Here is a 22,993-nt window from a genome sequence, read left to right as displayed (position 1 = left end):
CTATTTTTGAACCCTCCCCATCCACTTGTCTAACAAGTCCACGACTCTGGTGAGCTCATTTATAATTTACTGCATGGTAGGCTAAGTTTGCATTTTGAATAGTTTTGTTATGTTTCGTTTTGTCTGTGAAGGTTCTCAGTCATCCAGGTCATGGTATATCCAAAAAGCATTTTTAAAAAAAGAAACTGGACTTGTTGTGTTTTGATGTTTTGGTTGTCAGGGCAACGTGACAGGTAAGTATCCAGCACCAGATGATTGCACCAGTTTGTGGTCAAGTTTTCAAAATCCTTTCTAAAAAACGCTTTTTCGATATATTTCGTGTTGTCTTGAAACCCCGTCCAAAAGTGTTTTTGTTGTTTTTCCAGAGGCAGAAACAGTCCTACTGAGCATGCGCAGAGTACCACTCATCACTCTAGCTTGTTTATTGTTAAAGCCTATTAAAGCAGATCATACGGGAGGATATATTGCACATATACACGTCGTTGACTTTATTTTGAATTTTATTGACTTGGTAAACATCATCATCATCATCTGCCTCTTCCTCCCCCCCTAACAGACCCGCACGTGCTGCGTGCTCGTCCCTAAGTCGCGTGCGTTTCGCCATTGGTCTGGGATGATGTCATCCACAGCGGAGACAATGGATCCCACCCCCCACTCGCCTCCCCTCACCCCCCTCCCTCACCCTCACTCCCTCCCCCCTCCCTCCCCGTCCTCACACAGCGCAGCTCCGAGTGACACACGCTCAGACGTGACGCCAGCTGAGTTAGCCAAGCACTTCTGATGCCATTTATTTATTTATTCATACATACGTGTCTTCATTCTGAGTCCGACCGAGCTGCGTATCTTCCAGTCAAAGATTTTTTTTAAAAAAAATAATATTTTATTTATTTATTTTTTATTTATTTTTTTTTAAATGCACGTCTACAAGCGAGCTGGCAGGGAAGGTGTTACACATCTGGATCCTACCAACGCGTCGGGTCGGGCTACTCGCTCCACTACAGACATGAGGATTTCTCATTCCGCCGCGCATTAGTGATGAACACACCACGGGACTGCCACTGTTGATGTAAGTGATGTTTCTTTTTTAGTAATGTTACTCATCGCGGCGATCGGTCCGGTCGGCCTGCAGCCTGTGGTAGTCCCACCATCAGCGGCCAGTGTTCAGCGCAGCGGCTTTCACAGCAATATGCTTTGGTCGGGTTTAGCACAGAAAAGAAGAAAAAAAAAGAAGAATGTTTTCATGCTCTTTGCGTGTTTTTATGTGCAAGCACGTCAAATAAAAATAAACAGCAACAAATCACTGCATCTCTGTGCCTCGCGGCCTGAATGAAGAGGCAAATTCTTTATTTACCACAGTCATATTGACACAAATAGCTACAGCCATGTGAAGCTGCCATTCATACGTACTCTAATTACATACACATCCATACTTAATGAGAGAAGAGTAAAAGAGCAGGCCTGCTGGCTCGGGGCCGGTCGCCCACATCAGCTTCATTTCTTATCACGGTAAAGGTTCAAAGGCTGTGCTACGAAGATGCTATTAAAAGAATAGAACAGGGGAATTGGGCAGTACGCCATCTAGAGACTGTGTAAACAGGAACTAATAGACTGTCCACCTCAGGCCTACAAAACAGCCTCATGCATCAACAACCACGCAGGGGAAGAATGTAAACACTGACAGGTCTCTTTCTGCCTGTGCCGGTGCTGATGAGACGCAACAAAGGAGCGAGGAGAGGCAGAACAGAAAGGATGTGCAGCACCTTTTAATGCCGGGCGCCAGTGATTTAGATCCGGTTTAAGTGATGAAGTCATGCTATATTTGGAAATGACTGGTACAGTCGGTTGAGGAAAACTGCTTAAACTACACCAGCGAGACTCGCACAGAAGAATCACCGCAGTGCCACGGTCACGTTGTGCAGGGCTTCAAAAACAAACCTGTCCCACGCTGTAGTTTTTATGTTAATACGTGTATTTAATGACCAATACACGATCACCCATTTGAGAGGAATAATCTAAGATCCCGGCTTGAATCTGCTTTCACAGGATATAGAGTTGAAATAAGATTTTGATCAACTCCTACATATACATTTCCCGTGGTGGTGTAACGTTTCAGTCTGAGTATATCTCAAGGAGTTATGAGAGCTTACATTCTACATGATCAAAAGGGTGAAATTAAAACAAATATATATATATATATATATATATAAAATACCCAATTCACATGATATTTATGAAACATGTAGACATGGGTGCTACTTGAAATGTGTATCGAGAAGCAAAGATCAGACAGAATATTATTAAATAGTATTAACAGTTAACAGTACGGTTAGTTTAAGGCCCTGATCTCTGCAGGAGTTTGCATATTCTCGTGGTTATTCTGTTTAACCCCGTATTCCTTACACAAACACAGACTGAGAGGGGTGACAGCAGCAGCAGGGTTTGTCATGTGAGGGGCTGCGTGCTGGGAGAGTCCTCTGTTCCACGTGACAGTGGTTGTGCTGTACATGCTTCTTGGTTAGGAGGCTGAACTGGACGTAACATATAATGTCCTTGAAGAGTTTCTGCTGACAGCCCCGCAATGTAAATGGCAGCCGCGCAAATCTACACTTGCCAGTGGTTGCACAGTCGGTTTACTGAAAATTAAACAAGGGGTTACGCATCAAGTGACCATGATGTTGAGCTTAAGTTATTATTTAATCAGGCGACGGGAAATGAATCACAGTAAGGCTCGTTCCAGTTTCTCCAGTTCAATATCATTATCAGAATTCAGCGTGTGCATTAGGAGTGAAAAGCTATTTGTCATTTGAATTTCAAAATTAAAGTATGAAAAGACTAAAAAATGAATGCAGCTTTGCTCGGTTTTAATTGGTGTGCGTCATCAAAATTACTAATAAAGAAAGAACACCGTTAAAGGGCAAACAGGTCACAATGCTGCTTTTGTGGGTAAGATAAAAAAAACAAAAAAAACTGCACAGCTCTAAAGTGAATAGTAGATGCTTAAATGTGTGACTGGGATTTGGCCTTGTGGGACTCTGAACATGCCTGAATACTCCAAAGTTAACCTCAGAATCACTGCCGCCGTTAATAGCCATGCAGTCATTAGACACTCCTCCTTCTAAGTGTTGACGCTGCAGGCCGGCTGGGACGCTGAGGGAGGTTCTGCGACAGCCTCGGGGTGTCCTCCTGTGCTGTTGTCTTCATGCACACTCATACTTTCTCCAAGCCTTTCTTTGAGGATATGAAGATGGTCTGGCACAGACTCCAGAGGGGGGGGGGGGACAGAAACAGACTGTTGTTACCACAACTGCAACTAACAGATGTTGTTGTTGACGGGTTTTTTTTTTTTTTTTGTCGAGCTGAGCAACTCCCTGTCAAATAGAATAGTGTCAGATGGTTTTTGGTGTTTGTTTGTCTGAGAGGCAAGTTCTGCAGGGGACACATGATCTGAGGACCCACTGAACCTGTAACGCACATGGGGAAACCCTCCTATGTGTCTGAGGTCTTAAGCTAAATCTGTGAATCATCCTCCCTCTCTGCATCAGATCAACACACACTTTGTAACAAACGGCCAAACACACTCGCACAAAGGCTTCTAGTGTGTAACAATACACCGCAGTCGTTTAGTTCCTGCCTCCGCCAATTATGTTTTTCAGTCGCCCATCCGTCTTTTCTGGCTCTTTGTAGGCTCCAGTATGAAACAGTGTTGTTGGTCATTTGTTGGATCGAGACGAGGAAATGTGGTGCGGTTTCCTCCTCAACCCAGACAGCGTTCCCTTTAAAGTGCCCATTTATAATATATTCAAAGCATATTAGTATTCTTCTTATCTTTACCTGACAGAGGGCCCAAATCCCAACCATTAAACCTTTCTCTGAGCTCCTTTTGTCTGTTTCTATTCTGGGAGTCTCTCTTTTTCTGTGGCGTTTTTTGGGAAACTGCACAGAGAAGTGCTGCCTCATTAATTTGACGTCGTGTTGTGACATTGAACTCTAATTACAATTAAAAGTTCACATCACTGAGATGATAGAGTTGTTTTCTGTAACTGATTAGCACCGGCTTGCTGCTTGCCTAAAATATTAAATTTTTATTATGTTTTAATCGATGTGGACAGAATCTCTGGGCCGCCCTGTGTTAGGAATCCTCTTCAGCCAAAAATCCAATTTTCCCGCATGTGAAATAAGCTAAAAATAAGAACTGCTTCGCCTCGTATGTGTGAGGATTTTGACGCTATATGTCCTGTCAGGTCTTTGTTAAATCAGTTTGACTGAGCTGAGGAGGAGAGGAAGTGGCTGAATGTCTCTCGTCGTGCTGCTCCCTGATTGGCCGGTTTGCTTCCATCGCTGTCTGTCCGCTGACTGTGGAGTTTAGGTGATGTAATTATTTTGACTTCCTCTCGCTAGCCTGTAGTGGTGTGAGCTCTGATGAGACTGTGAAAATTTAATTTAACGCAGGCTTAGAGTAGATATAAACTTTTGTGTTGTTTTGTTTTTTTTCCAACTCATTTGAATTAGTCTGAATAAAGGAAACAATTGGAGGTATAATTTTTAACACACAGCGATCAAACTAAAGCCTGCTAACAATCCTAATGTGTCATTATTGTGCCATTATCATGCCACTGTTGGCAAAACACTCACATTTAGGCATCTGAGTCAGAACAAGTCATCACATATAACTCAGTTGCCAGTCATTTCCTTTGTCCAAAGTAAATCTTACATCATTAGATGTGTGACTTAAGCCTGATGAGTCATAGTGACGTGAACACATGTTGGAGACATCTTGTAATAACATTAAGTTTATAGTGTGTGATGATTAATTATTTAGTCCTTATGTAGCTAAATCTGATTTTACTTGACTCTAATGCATCTCCGCTGCCTCAAGTTAACTAAGTTTGGGGTTAAACATCTCGTTCAAAGGTGATTTTCTCCAGCTTTGGTCAGGGTGCTTTATTAGCCATTATCGCTCCTGTTTATGATGGGCAGGAGGAGCTTCACTCTTCGCTGATTTCTCCATCTTCAAGCCCCTCCACTGCTGTTACAATTAACATGTTCACCCTGGGGGTTATGGGGGACTACACGCTGCTGTGACACCAGTGTCGTCAAGGCACAGCTACAAGGCTTATCTAGCAAGCAGACTTTAACCAAGTTTGTGTATTTGGATTCGGCGCTACCCTCAAAGGGTTGACGGTCAGCTTTCCTTAAATCTTGATGGGCCTGATAATCTTATGCCACTCTGATGATTTGGTTATCTTGTAACATCTGTACAGGCCAAGGGTGGTTCTTTTTCATTCACAAGGCCAACATTTACTTTTGTCTGAAGGCCGCTCTGTTTCCGTCATAATATGGGAACATATACGCGGCTTTTTGTCACGGCATTAATTACCTTATTTTGATGGTGGATTTAAGATTAGGCATGAAGAATGATGACCATTTCTTAAAGTACAAACGATACTTATTTTGTATGTTTTTGATTCGTTTTCCTTTAAGTTGCTCACGGTCACTTTAATTTGTTAAAAACTGACTCAGCTCACACAGATCAATTTGTACCAGGCCTGTTGTCTGTAGACATTTTAAAAGTCTAAACAGAAACATGGCAGCGATCATTTATACTATAATGGTTTACCACTGAACTGCCAAGTTAAAGCCAGGTCTGAATGTAGAATGAAGTGTAAGCTGCAGAATAAAACTCGTTCACTTTTAATCCAAATTTTAAAGGAATAGTCCAACATTTGAGGAAACACAAAGCACATTCCATCTCTTTAGGGTTAAACTGTTCTGAGGAACAGTTAAAATGTCTGCCTGTCAGTGCCTTTGAAGCTCATGATACGCATGATGTAGCTCGTTTATTTATACTGTGCAAAAACTGAAATATATCAGGTCTTGTTGGACAACAAGAACAGCCAGCGCCTCGTTAAATTGAGAGTGGTATTGATCATCTCGTGTCAGCAAGAAAGCAAATGAGCTTATTTCCCAAAATGTCAAACTCCTCCTTTAATATCAGTGCTTCTATTGGATGGATCCGTGCATTGAAACTAAGCAATGTTCATTGAATAATTATATATTTTTATTACCATTATAATGGTATTAAATATCCAAACTTTTAATTTTATTATTTACCTATCAGTGTTACCATATAAGTTGCATGTTATTGCTGCTGTTAAGCTGCCTTACTGCTTAAGGACGACAAGGTGACAGCGGAACGAAGTCATCAGCAGTGACCTGAGACACAGGTGATGGCTGCTGCCTTTCTATTTTAGGTGTGTGACAGCACAATCAATAAGTCTTGTCAGTTTGCTGACAGTTCAAATCACTCAACACATTTTTTTTTTGTTACATTATTTGAACCACACTGACACCACAGTGCTCCTTTCCATAGGAACCTGTTCACTAATTTCCAGTCACATCTGCAGTGTGCACCTTAATGCACCTGCACCACCTTAGGAATCCGTGCCACCGCCTGACCGGCCCCCCCTTTGGCTACCTTCTCCCTTTGTGTGCAGTGCCCCCAACTCTTGCTAGCCATCTGTCAGTTGGCGTGTGAATGGGCATTTAAAGAGTAGACCGCCTTCTGTCATTTTGTGCCAACTCAGAGCTCAACGCACACAAAAAAAATAATAATGATAATTAAAAAATGGAAAGATGTGGCTTGTCCTCTGACTGGAGCGGCCTGCTCATCAGCCTCTGGAAACAAGTGACTCAGATGACTAATTTTCCTGCCATCCGCATGCACGAGAGCACTCGCCGTGATGAAAGGGGGAAAAAAAATCACGCAGCAGAGACATTCTCTGACTCGCACTCAAATTTTACGACCACATTATTGCCAGAGTTTAATTTATTTAATTATTTTTAGTCTCCGGTGTTGTCCGGTCTGCTCGCGTGGGTGTTTGGCCATCAGGTGCTTTTTGATGAAGTGGCTACATAAAAGCGGGGCGGAGAGAGAGAGGGAGCGCACAGATTGCCATCAATCTTGCACAGCCAGGAAACCATCTGTTCCCCAAAAACACCGGCCCACTCAACAGCTTGTCCCCACAAACACTGCCTGTGCAGCTGGAGATGGACCGTGTACCAGGCTGCAGGTTCGGTCTACCACTGTTCTCCGGTTCTGCATGAGAGGCCCCATCATGCCGCGTATATATTGGGTCACGGTTATCTGTGTATATTCAGGTGTTTGGAAGAGTTAAATTAAGTGGAAAGACACCAGCGCGTGACGCTTCCTCCTCTCTGAAGCTCTTGCCTGCGCCCGTAAAGCTGTTATCTTTCTTCCGCTGGTGGGGTTTGAGCCGAGGGAGGGCGTCATGATCTCCCCCGTAGGCCCTCGCAGCTCTCACTAACTGGAACAGAGTGACATATTTTCTTTCTTTATATATATATATATAAATATATATTTTATTTCGTTTTTTCTCTCTCTTCATGTGTCTGACTTTGAAACCATGACACTTTCATGTGCTCCAATCAAAAAGCCGACTTCATACCTCAGCAAGCACTAAATACTCACACCTGATGGTGGGCACGCATTTCCATTTCCCTCCTGCGCTCTTTGATCAGCTTTGTGACACTTGTTTATAAGATGAAAACTTTCGTACGGGGTCGTCAGTGGCTCGGCTCCTCTGGCAGGAGTCTCATAACTTATTCACGTTTTTACAGTCAGCTTTTTACAAGTCATCAGATACGTCTAGCAGATATATTATGAGACCTCCCACACTGAGTTGTCTGTAATTGAATATGCTGCAGGTGCTGCTTACGAATGGATGGCTTACCATTAAAGTTTGTCTGGTGTCAGTGAGATATTGATTCGGGGCCATTAAATTGATGGAAGAGTTCCTTTCTATCTCCATCTCTGTTCGGCAATAAAGACGTTCCTTGTGCGCCTATGATCTGCCACTGTACAATAACATTCTTTTCTCTGTTTCTTTTTCGCTGCCGTCTCAGAGGCAAAATAAGTATCTGGCAACTTCAGCTACCAGCAAGGGGACAACAATGAAAGACTGTCAAATCACAAGCTAAAAAGAACAAGTCTGTTTCTCTGATCACACAACTGCCAGCTTCCTGACTTGACAAGCATCAGAAAAGCCTCCCCACTTTGTTTCGCTGCGCTGTTTGGCTGCAGCCTCCGAGTGGAGCAGACCGGGGAGGCTCTGTTTTTGGAAAGGCGACACACAACAGTGCGCACGCCGTGCTGGCAGAGCAGGTAGCTCGCAGACTTTTATCAGATTCAATTAATGTGTGAGACGCACTGACTAATTAGGACCAACCAACTGGAGTGATTTCATATAAACACAGTTAATTAAATGACATTTCCATTAACCTCCTAATCAACTGTTTTCATAGCCTTTAATAGCTTTGTTCACACAGTAAAGTGTTTGCCTCCAAGTCTAGAGACAATATCAGAGTCATAACTGCTTTTGCTGAACTAAAATCCTTCAATTACGTAAAAGTGTAGTTTTTATTGCATGTACTGTATAACAGTGTTATTATTCCAGTATCAAAGTATGTGTTCTGGGGAAATAAACTGCAGCGCAAGTTGTAGCACATACAGTCCAATCTAGGAAAGCCTAAGAAATAACAACCAGACACGCCCTTTTTGTATGTGCCAAAAAATAAGTTTGGAGAATTTATTTTCTTTTGAATAATGAGCTGTATCTTAAAACAAGGACGTACATTTAATACGTAAAATCTTAAACTGTAGAGAAACTAAAGCTGCTACATTAATGGATTAATGTACATTGACACTGGAGTTTGAATTTTGCAGATGAGCACTCACAGTCACCAACATATGAAGATACTGCAGAATAAAATTGAGTAGTTTGTCATGCTTCTACTTTATTCTTGCTTATCAGGTTACGATTAAACTGTAAAATGATCGCTGGCGTGCCTTCATATTTCTGTGGCCTAAGCTACACTATGACTGTGAATGAGTGAAAATGCCACTAGGCAGCCTGCACTTTCCAGTGTGTGAGAGAAAAGTGATCAGAGTGATAGCGACTTCCACCATGATAAAACTGGGTCAATGTAACCCCCACCCCCCTCCACCACAGGCAAGGCTGAAAAAGGAAAAAAAAAAGAGATGAGGATACCATCACCAGACTCTGTGTGCGGATATAAGCATGGGGACACCGGAGCGTGGTTTGATTTCTCTATGGGTCGGTAACTGTGTTGTGTTGGGTCTGAAGGCATCCCCGGATTCTTTGGACGTGTTCCTTCCTCCCCTGTAGTCTGTGGTTTACAGTGTCACATTATAATCTGCCCCCTGTGTTTTTATCTCTACCCACTTTTTGTCCCTGTCAGCTGGTGGTGTCCTGAGTATATCTTCCTCCCTGTACCCAGTTTAACTTGCCATTCTCCTGCTCCCTGAGAGATTCTTGAAAAGTATTTCTTCAAGAGCCTAAAATGAAAATCCACCTTAAAAAAATCACTGTATAAACGGCTACATTTTTTTTTTGAATATAATTCAGCCTCCCAGTGCAGCGACACTTAACATAAACAGTACCTTAATGTTTCTTCTACAACTAATCCCACTGCAGTCCAATAAAACATACAGACAAATCAAATTAAGTTAATCAAATGACTTTCTCATATTAGCATTGGCACTATATAATAATATCTGAATTTTCTGAGTGAAAGGTTAAGGAGTCACCAGATGCAGTTCAGCCTGTGGGGGAAATGAGTGTGACTACATTTACACGGACACTATTTTCTTTACTTCAATCTGACTGATTCTGATTACCACTTTGTTCATCTTTTCAAAAGCTCCAACAATTAGTTTTGCCATCACCGTGGTCGAGTCCCTCTCATAAACTCAGTGTATTCATTGCAGGCCAAGAGAAACAATCAACTGGCATGAGTTTATTAGGTGCTAATATCGTCCTATTGATCAGATTCTAAACAAGTTACCATCACCAGACTCTGTGCTCTTAACCCCATTGAATAATCCTTAAGATCAGGTCTTTTTATCGAAGTGGTTAAATGTAATTCATCTTTATAGAATGTTATTTCTGATCAACTTTCAGACGACACCTTCATGTAAAGCCGCTATTATTTCTACGAATGAAATGCCCCTTTAAATGTGATAACATTTTCAGTAATCTAAAATATAGCTGTATGTCTTGGTTATAGCCCCAGTCAAAGAGCAAATGCTCCTTAATAGATTCACCAGTTTACACCAGCCTCGCAATAACAAGGACAGAAACTCATCAAACTCGAGGCAGAGGTACAAGCACCCTCCAAAGACTTGAAAATTATACAGACAGTAAACTTTCATGGCTGAGGTAAAGTGACTCACTTTTCTTTTCTAAACTGGGAAATCTCCAGGTCTGTACTTTGTCAGCCCAACTTTGAGCTTACCGCTTATATTAGCATGATTACATCCTCCCAGCTGACCAGCACCGGCATGTGCACCACCATGACCCCGGTGGGGGAAAAGGAAATTAAAGCCGTTCATCAACCAAACAACTTGGGGGCTGATTGTATTTAACAGTGTGTGTGGATTTTCAGCTTAACAACAATAATATTTCATCTTAATGTTTGAGCAGACTTGTAATGGATGTACCACAAGAGTATAAAAAGTTCTTCGGTAACTAAAGCAGCCTGTTATTAGTAACATTAATCATAAAGGCAGTTTCATGATACAAACACATTTTTATAGGTGTTTGATTATGAAGTGCATATTCATGAGCTACATTCTTTTATCTTAATCTCTTTTTGCTCTGTCGTGCTGTGAAAATGTTTTCTTCAGCAGAGTTGTGTTGCTGCGCATGTGATGACCTTCTGTTTATACCATGTCCTGGACAAATGCTTGTTTTCAATTGGCCCAAACAATGTGTTTAATTTAGCTTATACCAGAGGCAAAATGATTAGCAGTTAGAGGGCTGGGGGGCAGGAAGTGTTTCAGTTCTGATAATCACACGGTTCTACAGCATTAAAGAGTCTTCAGGGTGAAAAATCCCACCGAGCCATTAGCTAACTGTGAGTCCCGGTGTTGTTTTTCTGTGACAATACAGCGCAAAAAGATTTATTGCCCCATGGTGGACAAGATTACCGTGCAGTCTAGAAAGCACTTTGACTGTATTCCATAGTGTAACATTCACAGCCCATCACTGTTGTACTGTATATATACAGTGTACTTTTAAGGCCAACTCTGACTTGCCTGGTTTATTATTTCATGCGTTAAGAATGAGGACTCCTCAGAGGGATGAAAGTTGCTGCGGCTCATTTGATGCGGCTTTTGTGGCTGAGCTTTTAAGAAGCCTCACCGCCGCCAGGATTAGCTGGGATTATGTGCTGCTAACAGCAAGCAGGTTCACACTTCTGCACCATTCTGATTCCGAATTGTCTAATGGCAAAGCTATTAAGGGCAAACTTTAAACTCGAGTCTCATCTTCCCGTAAATATAGACGAGCTTTCACAGTCTGTTTGTGGCCGTGGTATAAGCAGGGACAGAACGTGAGGTCCATGTTGAAGTGGATTCAGCAGATGTACTCAGTCACTGCTGTGACATCCATTCACATCTAACATGCACCTCAGTTTTTATTCTCTCTGTAGAATTTCTCCTTCATTTGCAGCAAATTTGAAGGAAAATGTGTTTGACTAAAATGTTACATTTATCTGTGGTTGGTTTTGCTCTTGGTATGTTTTGTTATGCAAAAGACACCTTGGAGGTGACTTACAAAAATATGCAAAACATAAAAATCTGTTGTTGTGAAGATGTTTTGTCATTAGGGTTAGGGTTAGGGCTAACCCTAACCCTAACCTTGTGGAGGATGTGGAGTTTTACTTTACATATCATAAATATTTTTTTCTAATAAATTATGAGATATTATAACAAACAATATCGAAAGAAGCAATGCTCACAATTCTATATAAACTGCATTGCATAGCACTGCCAGCTCATTTTTATGAGCTTGCTGTTTGTGTTCACAGTGATGACATGTAAAGTGTGCTCCCCTTTTTTAGTGTGTGAAAACACAATAATTGTCTGACTACTGTCTTTCTGTTTCTCTCTCCTTCTTCATTGAACAGCTTTGCATAAACCCAGATGCCTCCCCTCCCTCTTGACGAGCGTATAGTGGTCATTCAGCGCCCTAAAAATTTAGCTCTATGTGAGGCCTCTCCACAAACCATCCCACAGCACTCCTCTCACATAACAGCCTCCTCCAATGGACAAGTCGCCCACCCTCCTCACCTCCACCCTTCTCAGTCCCACTTTTATTCACCTTCCTGTAAATCTTTGACTCTGGAATGCAAGCGCAGGTCCTCCCGTGTGCAGAAATTCAAGGGCGACCAGCCTGTCACCCCAGCGGGTGTCACAAACATCCCTAGCCACTGCCACAGCAATGGCACAGTAACTCTCGGCCCTCGGCTGCCCTCCCACACACATACCATTGATATCAGGGTGACGGTGGACAAAGGAGGACGGGGAGGAGGATTCAGCCACTCATTAGGGCGTAACGGGAGTGTAAAAGGTGGCAGAGGGAAATGTGTTTCATCACAGTTGGACCAAGGACAATGTGAGAGAAAAACAGGAAGTGCAGGGAGATCAAGCGGAGCTGAACACAAGTCACAACGAATTCGTCAGCTGTCATTTTCCCCTGGAGGGGTCCTACAGTTTGTCCCCGCTCAGTCACAGCAGCATAAATTCAGGAGTGAAAAGGAAAAGGAAAACACTAGTTTTAATAACAAAAGTGATCATGAATTTCCCTCTATAAGTCACAAGAAGAATTCCAAACTGGGAACTGTCCATCAAAGCCAAAACAGTCACAGTCTTCCCTACCACCACAACTCTGTCCCCGTGCCTCATGCTGCCATCCTAAACTCCAACTATCCCTCATCCCCTCCCTCCCAACCCACCCATGTACCAATTTCATTACAGCAGCTCAGCCAGTCTCATCTGCCTCATACCAGGGATCACCGCCCTCATATTCTTCATGGTCTTCCGCTGTCCCCCTGCTCCTCCCATGCCGGAGGATTCCCCAGCCCTGACCACACCTGCACTATCGATTGCACACACCCATTCAGTTGTGGCTGCTGGAGGCTCGTAAGATGCAGAGGCTGTAAGGGACACACTTCTAGCTTCCAAGGAGGTGGAGGAAGCACTTCCACCTCGTTTTCTTGTGGTCACAATGTCAGAACAGTGAAGAGAGGCGGTAAAGAAATGGGCCTGAAAAATCTGGGTGGGTGTCTCTCCACCGCCTCCACCTCCAACACCTCCTCTTCTAATAGCACTGCGTCTGACTGCCGAGCAAGCCTGTTCAAACCTGCCCGCTGTCCCTCCTGCTCTGGTGAGGCTGGAAATTTTGAAAGTCCTGCTATCCTGCGCAAAAAACTGGTAGGAGGATGCCTGCCCTGTACCCCACTCTCCTCTTCGGCACCCCTGCGGGCGATACAGAGCTGCGTCACAGGCTGCAACCCCAAAGCTTCCCAGACAGGCAGTTCCACCTGCAGCTACTGCAGCAGCGATCCCATAGTGGTGACATTCAACCCTCGCCGAGGCAAACCACCAGGACGAGGCATCGGAGCAGCTCATCCAATGGCTACGTTTCAAGCCGATGATGATGACTACAGCGTGCGTACTATCTGGCCCGAAGAACTGGCCAAGAAGATGACCCATTCTAAATCCCAAAAGAATCACTGTACCGGGATGGGAGCAGGAGTCGGGAAGACCTGTGCAACCCAGGCTCAGAATGGCAGTAACGGAACAGGCCTTGTCCTCTTGGACTGTCAAAACCTCCAGGATTACTCGCAGACTCAGATCACAGACCACGCTGGCCGTCGGCGGCTTCAGCAGGGCAAAATGGCTGCCCTTGATTTCATGGGACGCAGGTCAGGATCTGGGTATGATGATGGCCGCAGCTCACTGAAGAGGCTCTTGAACAAAGCTGAGGATGCAGGAATGAGTGATGGTCCTGAGCAAGATGAAGATGTAGCATATTCCCCCTCTCCCCGATCTGCATCCCCACCATCACCTGTGTCCTTTTCCCCTCCACCCTCTGCCCCTACCACACTCATCAAACCCAAACCCTGGCTGAGAGACAGAGAGGGAGGGCACTCTCTGCCATCAGCCCAGTCACTTCACCTGGCCTTGAACTCCCTGAACAGAGAGCAAGACGAGGAGAACAGCAGAAGTAAGAATGTCTTTACTGTTCACCTTTGCAAGTCGTAGCATTGAAGCACCTTCTCCGGGAAGAAATCACTGATATAAACCTGGGTTATATTAGCCTGGATGCCATTTTGTTGTGAGCCTGTATATGTGTTAAAGTCCTTAGATTTCATGCTGTGGCAGATGTTCTCAACTCCTTCATACAAAGCATACAACATCTGTCCTTGTTTTCTCTATGTCTCGTCTTTTTCCAGTGCACCTCTCTCTTCCACTCTCATCTTCACTGCCGGCTTCTCTGTCTGACGAGAGTGTGATGACTCCTGATGCAGAGAATGCTGTGATCAGTCCAATTCTGCCCTTCCTGTTTCTGGGGAACGAGAGAGACGCCCAGGACCTGGACCTGCTCTTGCGCCTAAACATTGGCTACGTGGTCAATGTGACCACACACCTGCCCCTGTACCACGTTAGCTCTGGACTGCGCTACAAAAGACTCCCAGCCACCGACAACAGCAAGCAAAACCTTCGACAGTACTTTGAAGAGGTTTTTGAGTTTATAGGTGAGAGCCCTACGTCAAATTGTTGATGATTGATCGTTCAGACTGAACCAGGATATAGACCCCTTCATGGGGATCTGTGATGTCACGGCGTTAGCTGGAGGCAAAACAGAGACAAGCTTGAGGCAAACACTGTCGCTGTCAATCATGAAAATGTCATCTTGTTGTATTTTTGGGGGGCAAAATAAAAAAAAATCAAAACCTTTAAGTTTTATCACATACCAGTCACTGTCAGCTTTAGACGACATTGGTTTGGCTTTGGCGATTAAAAGAAAGAGACAAACAACCATTCGCATTCACACTCACACCTAGGGTAAATTTAGAATCACCAATTAATCTAACTAGCATGTCTTTGGAGGTGGGAGGAAACTGGAGTACCAGGAGAAAACCCACGCATACACAGGGAGAAAATGCAAACTCCACCCAGAAAATCCCGAGCTAGACTTGAATCCAGCTGGGAGGCATCAGTGCTAACCACCGTACCTCTGTGCTGCACCCTTCATATCAGATAAGATTAATATGTAATGCATCATCAGTTTCAGCCTGGATAATGTTATGGGTTAGAATAAATTGTGACTGAAATTACATTAAGTCAATCATATGATTAATTACTTGGGGGATTCTTGTTTCATGTTAATGCTAATGCTAACCGCTGGCTAGAGTGCAACAAGTTTCAGGGGTGTCCAAGCTGAAGTTGTATTTGCTAAGTTATCTTTGTTGGAGAGGCTTCACTTGATAAAGACAGACCAGACTTTGTCCCCTCTGTATCCTCCTTTGGTCAGATCGCCCATCCAGTTAGTGAGAGTGTATGGGGTCGGTGAATATAGTAACATCAGTCAACTTTTTGAAATATCACTCTCGGGGAGTGAGTGTATAAGTGTATTCTCTAAAATATGTATTTTCCTCGTCAATTCTCGGCAAAACATTGAAAACGTTGAAATATGCTAACGACCGTTTACAGGCAATTGTGTTCTAGATCTTTTGCCTCCAGCTAAGTCCCGCCCCTCAAAAAACTTCACACTGTTTACAAACTGTGAAAGGGGTCTACATTAGTTAGGCCTCAGCCAAATTAAGCTACTGGATCTTCTTAGCTGCTAGGTAGCCACTGGTAGCTTCGCCTAAATTAGTGACAGGCCTACCATGATGTAAGCTAGGCAAAGACTGTAGACTTGTCACTTGTTAAATCATAAAAACATTTTTGGTTTTGGGTGAATAATAATCCTTTTTTTATCAAAAATGAATAAACTTTTTAATTGTTTGAATAACCTGTAGTAAATGATTAGAGTAAATAAAAGTGATCATAATAGGACGAACTCAGTGTTCTGTGTGGAATGTTTCCTGGTAACCAGATTTTCGTGTGCGATGAGTTCTACGGAAAAAGGAGAAATAATGCAGCAACTTTCAAAGGGATCATCAGTTGCTTTAGAGGCTGTGCCACTGACTAACGTGTGAGCCACTGAATTCCTGACCCTGTTCTTCCCACCCACACTATGACTCACCTACAGGCATGTAGAGGGGCTTCATTCTTTGTTTAGAGTTCAATGGTACAGGCCGCAGGCATTACTAAATGTACATTCGAGATTTGGATGAATTTTGCACCAAGAATAATACAGCATTAAGTCATTTGTTAAGTCTTGAAGCAAAACTGAGCTCATCCATTTTGTCGTTCACAGAGGAGGCATATCAGAGTGGACAGGGAGTGTTGGTGCACTGCCAGGCAGGCGTGTCCCGTTCTGCAACCATCGTCATCGCGTACCTTATGAAGCACACCCTCATGACAATGACAGATGCCTACAAATATGTGCGGAGCCGGCGTCCTGTGGTGTCCCCGAATCTAAACTTCATGGGCCAGCTTTTGGAGTTCGAGAGGGACCTCAACTCTGGGGTGACTCCTCGCATCTTGATGCCTAAACTTAACGGTGTGGAGACGCAGGTGTGAGACAGACAGGTGTGTGTAGAATTACTGCAGTGAAGGAGAAGATACTAGAGATATAAAAGTGGCATTAATGAGCATGACAGAAACAGTGCAGCACATTTGAGAGGAGAGACACGATGAGAAATATTTCATCTGGAATGCGTTGATGTGTTTTGCAATTAGTGCACTTTTAATACTGTGAAACCTGAGACAAAGGACTGGGTGGTTCATTTGTTTAAGTGGTTCTTAGACAACGTGATCTTCATCTGGGACACTGTTTATAAGATAATGTGCCAATATTTTGTATAGATCTAACATCATTCAGATATCTCTTTTTTTTCTGATGCCTCTTTTTTTGTTCCCACTGTTTACATTAACGGGCACACAGAAATAGTGACTTCGTAAATGCATGCAGAACGTAAAAAAAAAAAAAGATCCACCATTAATCCTTCAACATCACCATCCTGATGTTTTCAACACATGTAGCAACACACAGGCACTTTACTTTTTTTTAATCTCAAACTAAAATCACAAAGATGAGAAAAATATGTCATACGAACTTAAGTCACTGTTTTAATTAATAATGAACATCTTTTTTTTCTAATTTGAGAACTGTGCAATAGCTTAGTGTGGACCTAGTCAGGAAATGTGTTAAAATGTTTTTATTCCCGTGAAGCGGCCAGTATATTAACAAAGGAAAAGGCCTGTGCTACAAAGTAGCAGCAGGATTTCTGAATACAAAACTTAAATACATTAAATAGGCAGGTTAAACACTGAAATAAGCTCATTACGAAAGCATTTACAACCGAGCGTCAATCACTGCTCAACTATAATTTACAGTAGAGGTGTAGATCAGTGGGGTTTTTCCTGCTGTTATGATGTGCTTTAAACAACTGAAATTGTCCAACTGTAGCTACTCTGTGTATTTTATGGACAATTCATGAGAGAGATGCATTATTAGTAATAAGTTTTATTTCCTGAAGCGCAGTTTTTTATTTAACATTAACAGTCGATACATAAGGTTCAAGTCCAGAAACCTTGAGCAAAATATTTATTTTGGAGTGAAACTTTACTACTGTTTTTTATAACTCTTCATTTCTGATGTTGGCTAGCTCGCTGCAGTTTTGAAGTCTGCTCAGAATCACATTTCCACAATGGGGCTTACAATACGTTGCCAGGTCGGGAATGGCTCTTAAAGCCTAATCTACTTTTTAATTAATTCATTTTGCCATTGTACCTAACTCCATTTTTTCCCACTTATCGTAACCTCCTGAGCAGTGTTCCTCATGACTATGCATTAGCTAATATTTCAAGCCTGAGTCCCATTTAGCACACTTTAAATTACAGATCCTGTGCAGACGACCTGCACACCTGCACACTGAACCTTCATGGCTAGGTTAAGCTAACACAATGAGACCTGCCATATAGAAGTGATTACAAAATAGTTACCATACCATCATTCTTCACAAGTGGTTATTAAATCAGCTACAGCGCATAACGTCAGTGCGGACCTCCTTCTGTGTTGTGCAGTAATCTGGTTTAATTTGGGGCAACAAATGATGTGAAGCAACATGCTACAAACTGAAACTCATTCATCTTTCACAGATTTCCAAAGCATCGCAGCTTCCTGTTTAGTCTCCATCAGTTAATTCACTTCATGAGAAAGAAACTGTGATTAGAAGTGACTGCTGTTTCCTTTGCACACTTTATAACCTGATGCCATATACTTTTTTGATAACATACTGTCAATGCATACACTAAATCTGCTAGATGCTAGGCAGGAGGGTAGGAAGAGGAGACTTGTATTTTTTTTTATTATTTGTATTGTATATTTTTTAGATGTAACAACAGAAGACAGAAATGATTATGCAGGCTGACAGATGACTAGTGGAAAGGTTTTAACCTTCTCCATCCATAACAACCCCAACAAATCAATATCAGTGAATATATACTACAAGAGTTCATAGAATTGAGGCGCAACGAAGCTTCCCTATTCCAGATTTAACCAGTGATTAACAAAATGACCAGACACAATTTTCTAAAACCAACATGCCTTCAGTTCAGCCTTGTGTAATTTGGTCCTTTGTGAAAATTATCCTAAACTTTTGCTTGTTGAATTTATTTTCTGTCAAAGTGACTTTGATACAGGCTCTCTATTTTTCTACAGTCTTCTTCATCATAATTTTTTTTTTTTTTTTTTACATGACTCTTTGTTTTATATGAAAGGCCATGTGGACAGAACGACATCTTCCAATTCTGCCGTGGCAATGCAGATGCACAGCCGTGGTTTGCGTCACAGTTATTAACACTTCCAACGTTATCAGTCTCCCGAACGGGGGGCGACGTACCGTATTCATGTTTGTACCTCTGCCTTTATTTCAGCTGGGGAGACTTCAACCAAACATGCTGTTCACTGCTCCCGTCTCTCCAGCTCAGCTCACAGTAGGTGTAGTGTTAACATTAGAAGAGGGCCTATTGCTACTGCTCCTTGATTTTTATACGGACTTTATATGCAAAATGGCTGCCGAAGCAATTTTCTTTAACTCCACGCTGTATGGACTTGCTGTGCAAGTGCTGAGGCACTGCTGACCTCAGACGTTTGCACCCGAGAGACACATCAAGGGAAATTCAACGTTTTCTCTTTCATTCATACGAACTAAAGGGCCAGTGTCTCTGTGGGTGTCAGCGGGCGCGTATAAATCGTGTTTTGCACTTGAAAAGAGGAAAGTGTGTGTACGATAACTTTTCGGGAACCTTGTATATCTGTGTATTGCATTTCTTTGTGGGAACTTGCCTATTCCTCTTTGTATTTTATTGCTCATTTTTCAGCATTGTGTTATTCCCTGTACCGAACCCTGAATTTAAGGATTCATAGGAATGATGATGATAAAAGCAGACCACCTCCCTCTTTCTTAGCAGGGGTAAGAACTCTTCAGGTATGACTCTCATAGTAATGCTGTGCTGTTTCTTTGCCCCGCCTCCTCCAGAGACCCAAAAGCTCATGTTAACTAAACCTGTGATGCTCTTCTGTCACCCTTCCCTTTTCACAGTGGATTCTTTCTCTTAATCAAATGTAATATTTTCATATTGTAATATCTGGTCCTTGTATTTAGAAATGTTTTTACCTTCATGTACCGATTATACTCTTCATAACTCTTTGAGGTGCACTGTGACAAATACGATGCTGCTATATCACAAAGACTTTTATTCTGTGCGTCACACGATGACTAACGCTAAAGGTGACTGCTACAAAAGCGGGCTTGAGTACAGAGGCCCTAGCTTATATTGTCTGAATACAGTCCAGGCTTCTTTGTGCTGCCTTGGTGCAGTGAGAGTGAACTTGTGCACAAGATCTGTAGCTGTTCCTGTTGTTCTTCCTTCTACAAGCACGGCAGAAAGACAAGGGAACGTAAAATGTAGCCATGTAGTATTTGTAAAGGCCATGTCATTGCTAACTGGTTAAACAAGACCATAATGTTGCTTTTTTGTTGTGCAAAAATCCAGGTTGAGAGATTCATGATTGAATTTATAATACCCACATATACAGAAGTAACTATTAGACTCTTCTGATCAGTCTAGACTCTAACTGTCCAGCTAAAACATAAATCCTACCACTGCAATTTAGAGTTGATGCATAATTGAATCATGTGTTTCGAAGCGTGTGTTGCTGCTGACACGCTGACACCAAACACACACATATATATATATATCCCAGAGGGTAGATCTGATGGTCAACCAGCACCACTATAAGTTGGTGAAGCCAAGGAAATTATCTCAACTTTTGACTGCATTGCCATTCATGGTCAATACGCAGAGTTTAATTTTAATCCGCTGGCAGATCCTACGAGCCTCAGCTGGTGAAACACCTTCATCAGCGTGCTGGCATTAACACGGCACGCTCGTTAGCATCCTGACATTGGGATTTAGCCCACTTTAGCAGAAAACTAGCAGGTTTATTAAGTCTTTGTCTCGTTTTGGATAAACAGACGTCTCAAAAATATACAATCCCTTAGTCAGGTAACCTGGGCTATGCTACAAATCTGCATGTTTCAGTTGCAGGAATATATTTAATAGCTGATATAGCTCTATACAGCATATGAAAAAAAAACCTGATTGACCAATTGAATACTGAACATCAACAATGCCTATTAAAATATCAGTAATAACCAACAGGCTAGAGGAAAAATTCATTTGCTGCATTTTGCACTCTGTTTTCGTTTGTGGTAAACTACCTGCATCTTATGAGAAACAATATTTACAATATGTTTGAACGTGGTTTCATTTGCATCCTTATACAACTACATATATTCTTAGCATAAATGTGGTTTGCAACTTATACATTTTGAGAATCTAGACTTAGATCTCAGAAATAGTCCAAAATATGCATCTGTAAATCATAGTGTAGCTTAAAACCATATGCAAAAAGACAAGTGGATTTATGCTGAAGTCCTCTCCTGAGAGTCAGTAGCAAGTGAGTCAGCCGGTGTCAAGACTATTAGCATCTCTAATACACACAGGCCTTCCACGCATCCAGGACTCGACAGAGAGGTTTGAAAAGTGTTAGACGTGTAAATGTGGAGAACTGTGATGTGAAAATACTTTGTAAGCATGAACTCCAATTCAAGCCGAAACCGCTGTACAATACGTAAACAGGCACACTAGCTGCACAGAGAGGTTTAATGAAAGTGCTCGCTGGACCGTGGCTGCTGACACACTCGGTTCACACATGGACTTCCTCTTCCGTTTGTCATGGATTTGATCAGAAGCAGCTCTGATTAAATTGGTTCCTGTGTTAGTGACATGATTGATGATTTCCCATCAAGTGATTTAATTGCTGTCTTGTCTCTTGTTGGTTGTAGCTGAATATGATAATGTTAAAACCATAATAGCATCCTAAAGTGTGCAGTACAAAACCTGATGGCTGGATTGTGAAGTTGTTCTCCATGTTAATTTCTAGTAAACACACTGGAACTGGCTCTTTTAATAATAAAAGAAAAGTCTGAGATAACATATCTGGGATCGGGTCTTGTTTCCATTTTTTGTCATAGTTTGAGGGAGTGCTCTGAAAGCTCTGGTGGAGTCCAACGTCCAATGAAAGCGAAGCTCGCCCCCTCGACTGATCACCAGCGCTCACTGAGTGAAGCCAGTAGTGTCTGTTTGGAAAGTATTGAGCAGTTCTGTTACCATCGATACAAGCGACCAATTGCAATTGATGATTCAGATGATCACCCCACCCAGATCAGCGTTGCTCATCATTACATAAAGCTGGTCTGCGATTCACAGCTGAGTGATGGATCACCCGGGGGCAGATCGATCAGAGCGAGAGGTTAAAACAAACTCAGCTTGTGCCTGGTAATAACTACTTCAGATAAAAGCAGTGCTGAGCTGACTGCATTTAACTGGACATTTCACAATGAGAATTTCCTCTAAATATAATTTAACTGCACTAGATGCCTCTCGGTCATCGCTTTGGTTGATATTATTTTGTTAAACTTTGAAGCCCTTTAGATGTTTAGATGTTCATCCATCATTCATTTTACTAATTTTAGAAAGACAACCAGTTCTATGGGGATGAACGCTTAGTGTCACTTTACCAGACTTTTTACCACAGGGTCAAACACGGCCTAACAGATTACCATGAAATACAGGCGTTCATGTTCTCCTGTGGATGAAATCTAATAACACTTGTTTACACAATGGTTTGTGACCAAAAACGAGATGGTGAAGATGGTAAGTATCACCTGCCAGGAGCTAGCAATGTCAGTGTTATCACATTGCAGGCAGGCTTACTTGAGCTTTTTCCGAACTGTGCTGAGACAACCCAACAGGACATAGTATATTAGGTAGTTATAGTGCATTTAAATGAGTTAGCCTTTTGCTACACATAGAGATACATCGCCTGGTGACATTTTTATTAAACACCTGGCATACTGGTAAACCTAATTATCTGTTATTACATCTAAAACTCACCAATACTAGACATGGCAAGGCCACCAAATATTCTTCTGGTGTATACTTTACTCTGCCTCTACAAAGAACTAATGCACTCAGCAGTAACATACTGGAGTACACTTCACACTACAACACGTTTAACTATCACAGGCAATAGAGCAACCTTCAAAAAGAAATTAAGAGAAGTAGTGATTAGCGAGGAAGTAATTTGTAGTTAGTTTAGTTAGTTGGTCTATTCTAAAATTCTGAGTGTGAAGAATGGAACATTTTTTGTTGTTTGGTTTCTGCTTTGTTTCAACAATTCAATCGATGAATTTTATCTCAGATCATCTTTGTTTGAATTTTTTTAATTGTGATGAATGTATCTTGTTGTATTATGTTTGAGAACCTTCACCACGTTGAGGACTAATGGGGATCCGTAATAAATATATAAGTAGAATCGCTGGCTGGTCTGTGAGCGGTCTGTTACAGGGCTAATATAGATAC

At 42.2% G+C, this 22,993-nt stretch overlaps 1 protein-coding gene across 2 annotated transcripts; it reads left to right on the top strand.

Annotated features, from left to right (window-relative positions):
• Window positions 1-747: 747 nt before the first annotated feature.
• si:dkey-175m17.7 lies at window positions 748-21,565 on the top strand. 2 transcript variants are annotated; one of them, XM_047607849.1, is made up of 5 exons: window positions 748-1,066; window positions 9,030-9,134; window positions 12,010-14,111; window positions 14,341-14,643; window positions 16,314-21,565. In XM_047607849.1, the coding sequence occupies exons 3-5, from the start codon at window positions 12,026-12,028 to the stop codon at window positions 16,577-16,579; spliced, it is 2,655 nt and encodes an 884-aa protein (XP_047463805.1). In that variant the 5' UTR covers window positions 748-1,066; window positions 9,030-9,134; window positions 12,010-12,025; the 3' UTR covers window positions 16,580-21,565. The 2 variants fall into 2 exon arrangements, with proteins under 2 accessions (XP_047463805.1, XP_047463804.1); XM_047607848.1 differs by lacking the exon at window positions 9,030-9,134.
• The last annotated feature ends 1,428 nt before the right edge of the window (window positions 21,566-22,993 follow it).

The sequence above is a fragment of the Mugil cephalus genome, chromosome 15, assembly GCF_022458985.1.
Source record: "Mugil cephalus isolate CIBA_MC_2020 chromosome 15, CIBA_Mcephalus_1.1, whole genome shotgun sequence".
Classification (NCBI taxonomy): domain Eukaryota; kingdom Metazoa; phylum Chordata; class Actinopteri; order Mugiliformes; family Mugilidae; genus Mugil; species Mugil cephalus.
The sequence above is the reverse complement of the archived record's forward strand: the minus strand, read 5'-3'. Positions and strand labels throughout refer to the sequence as shown.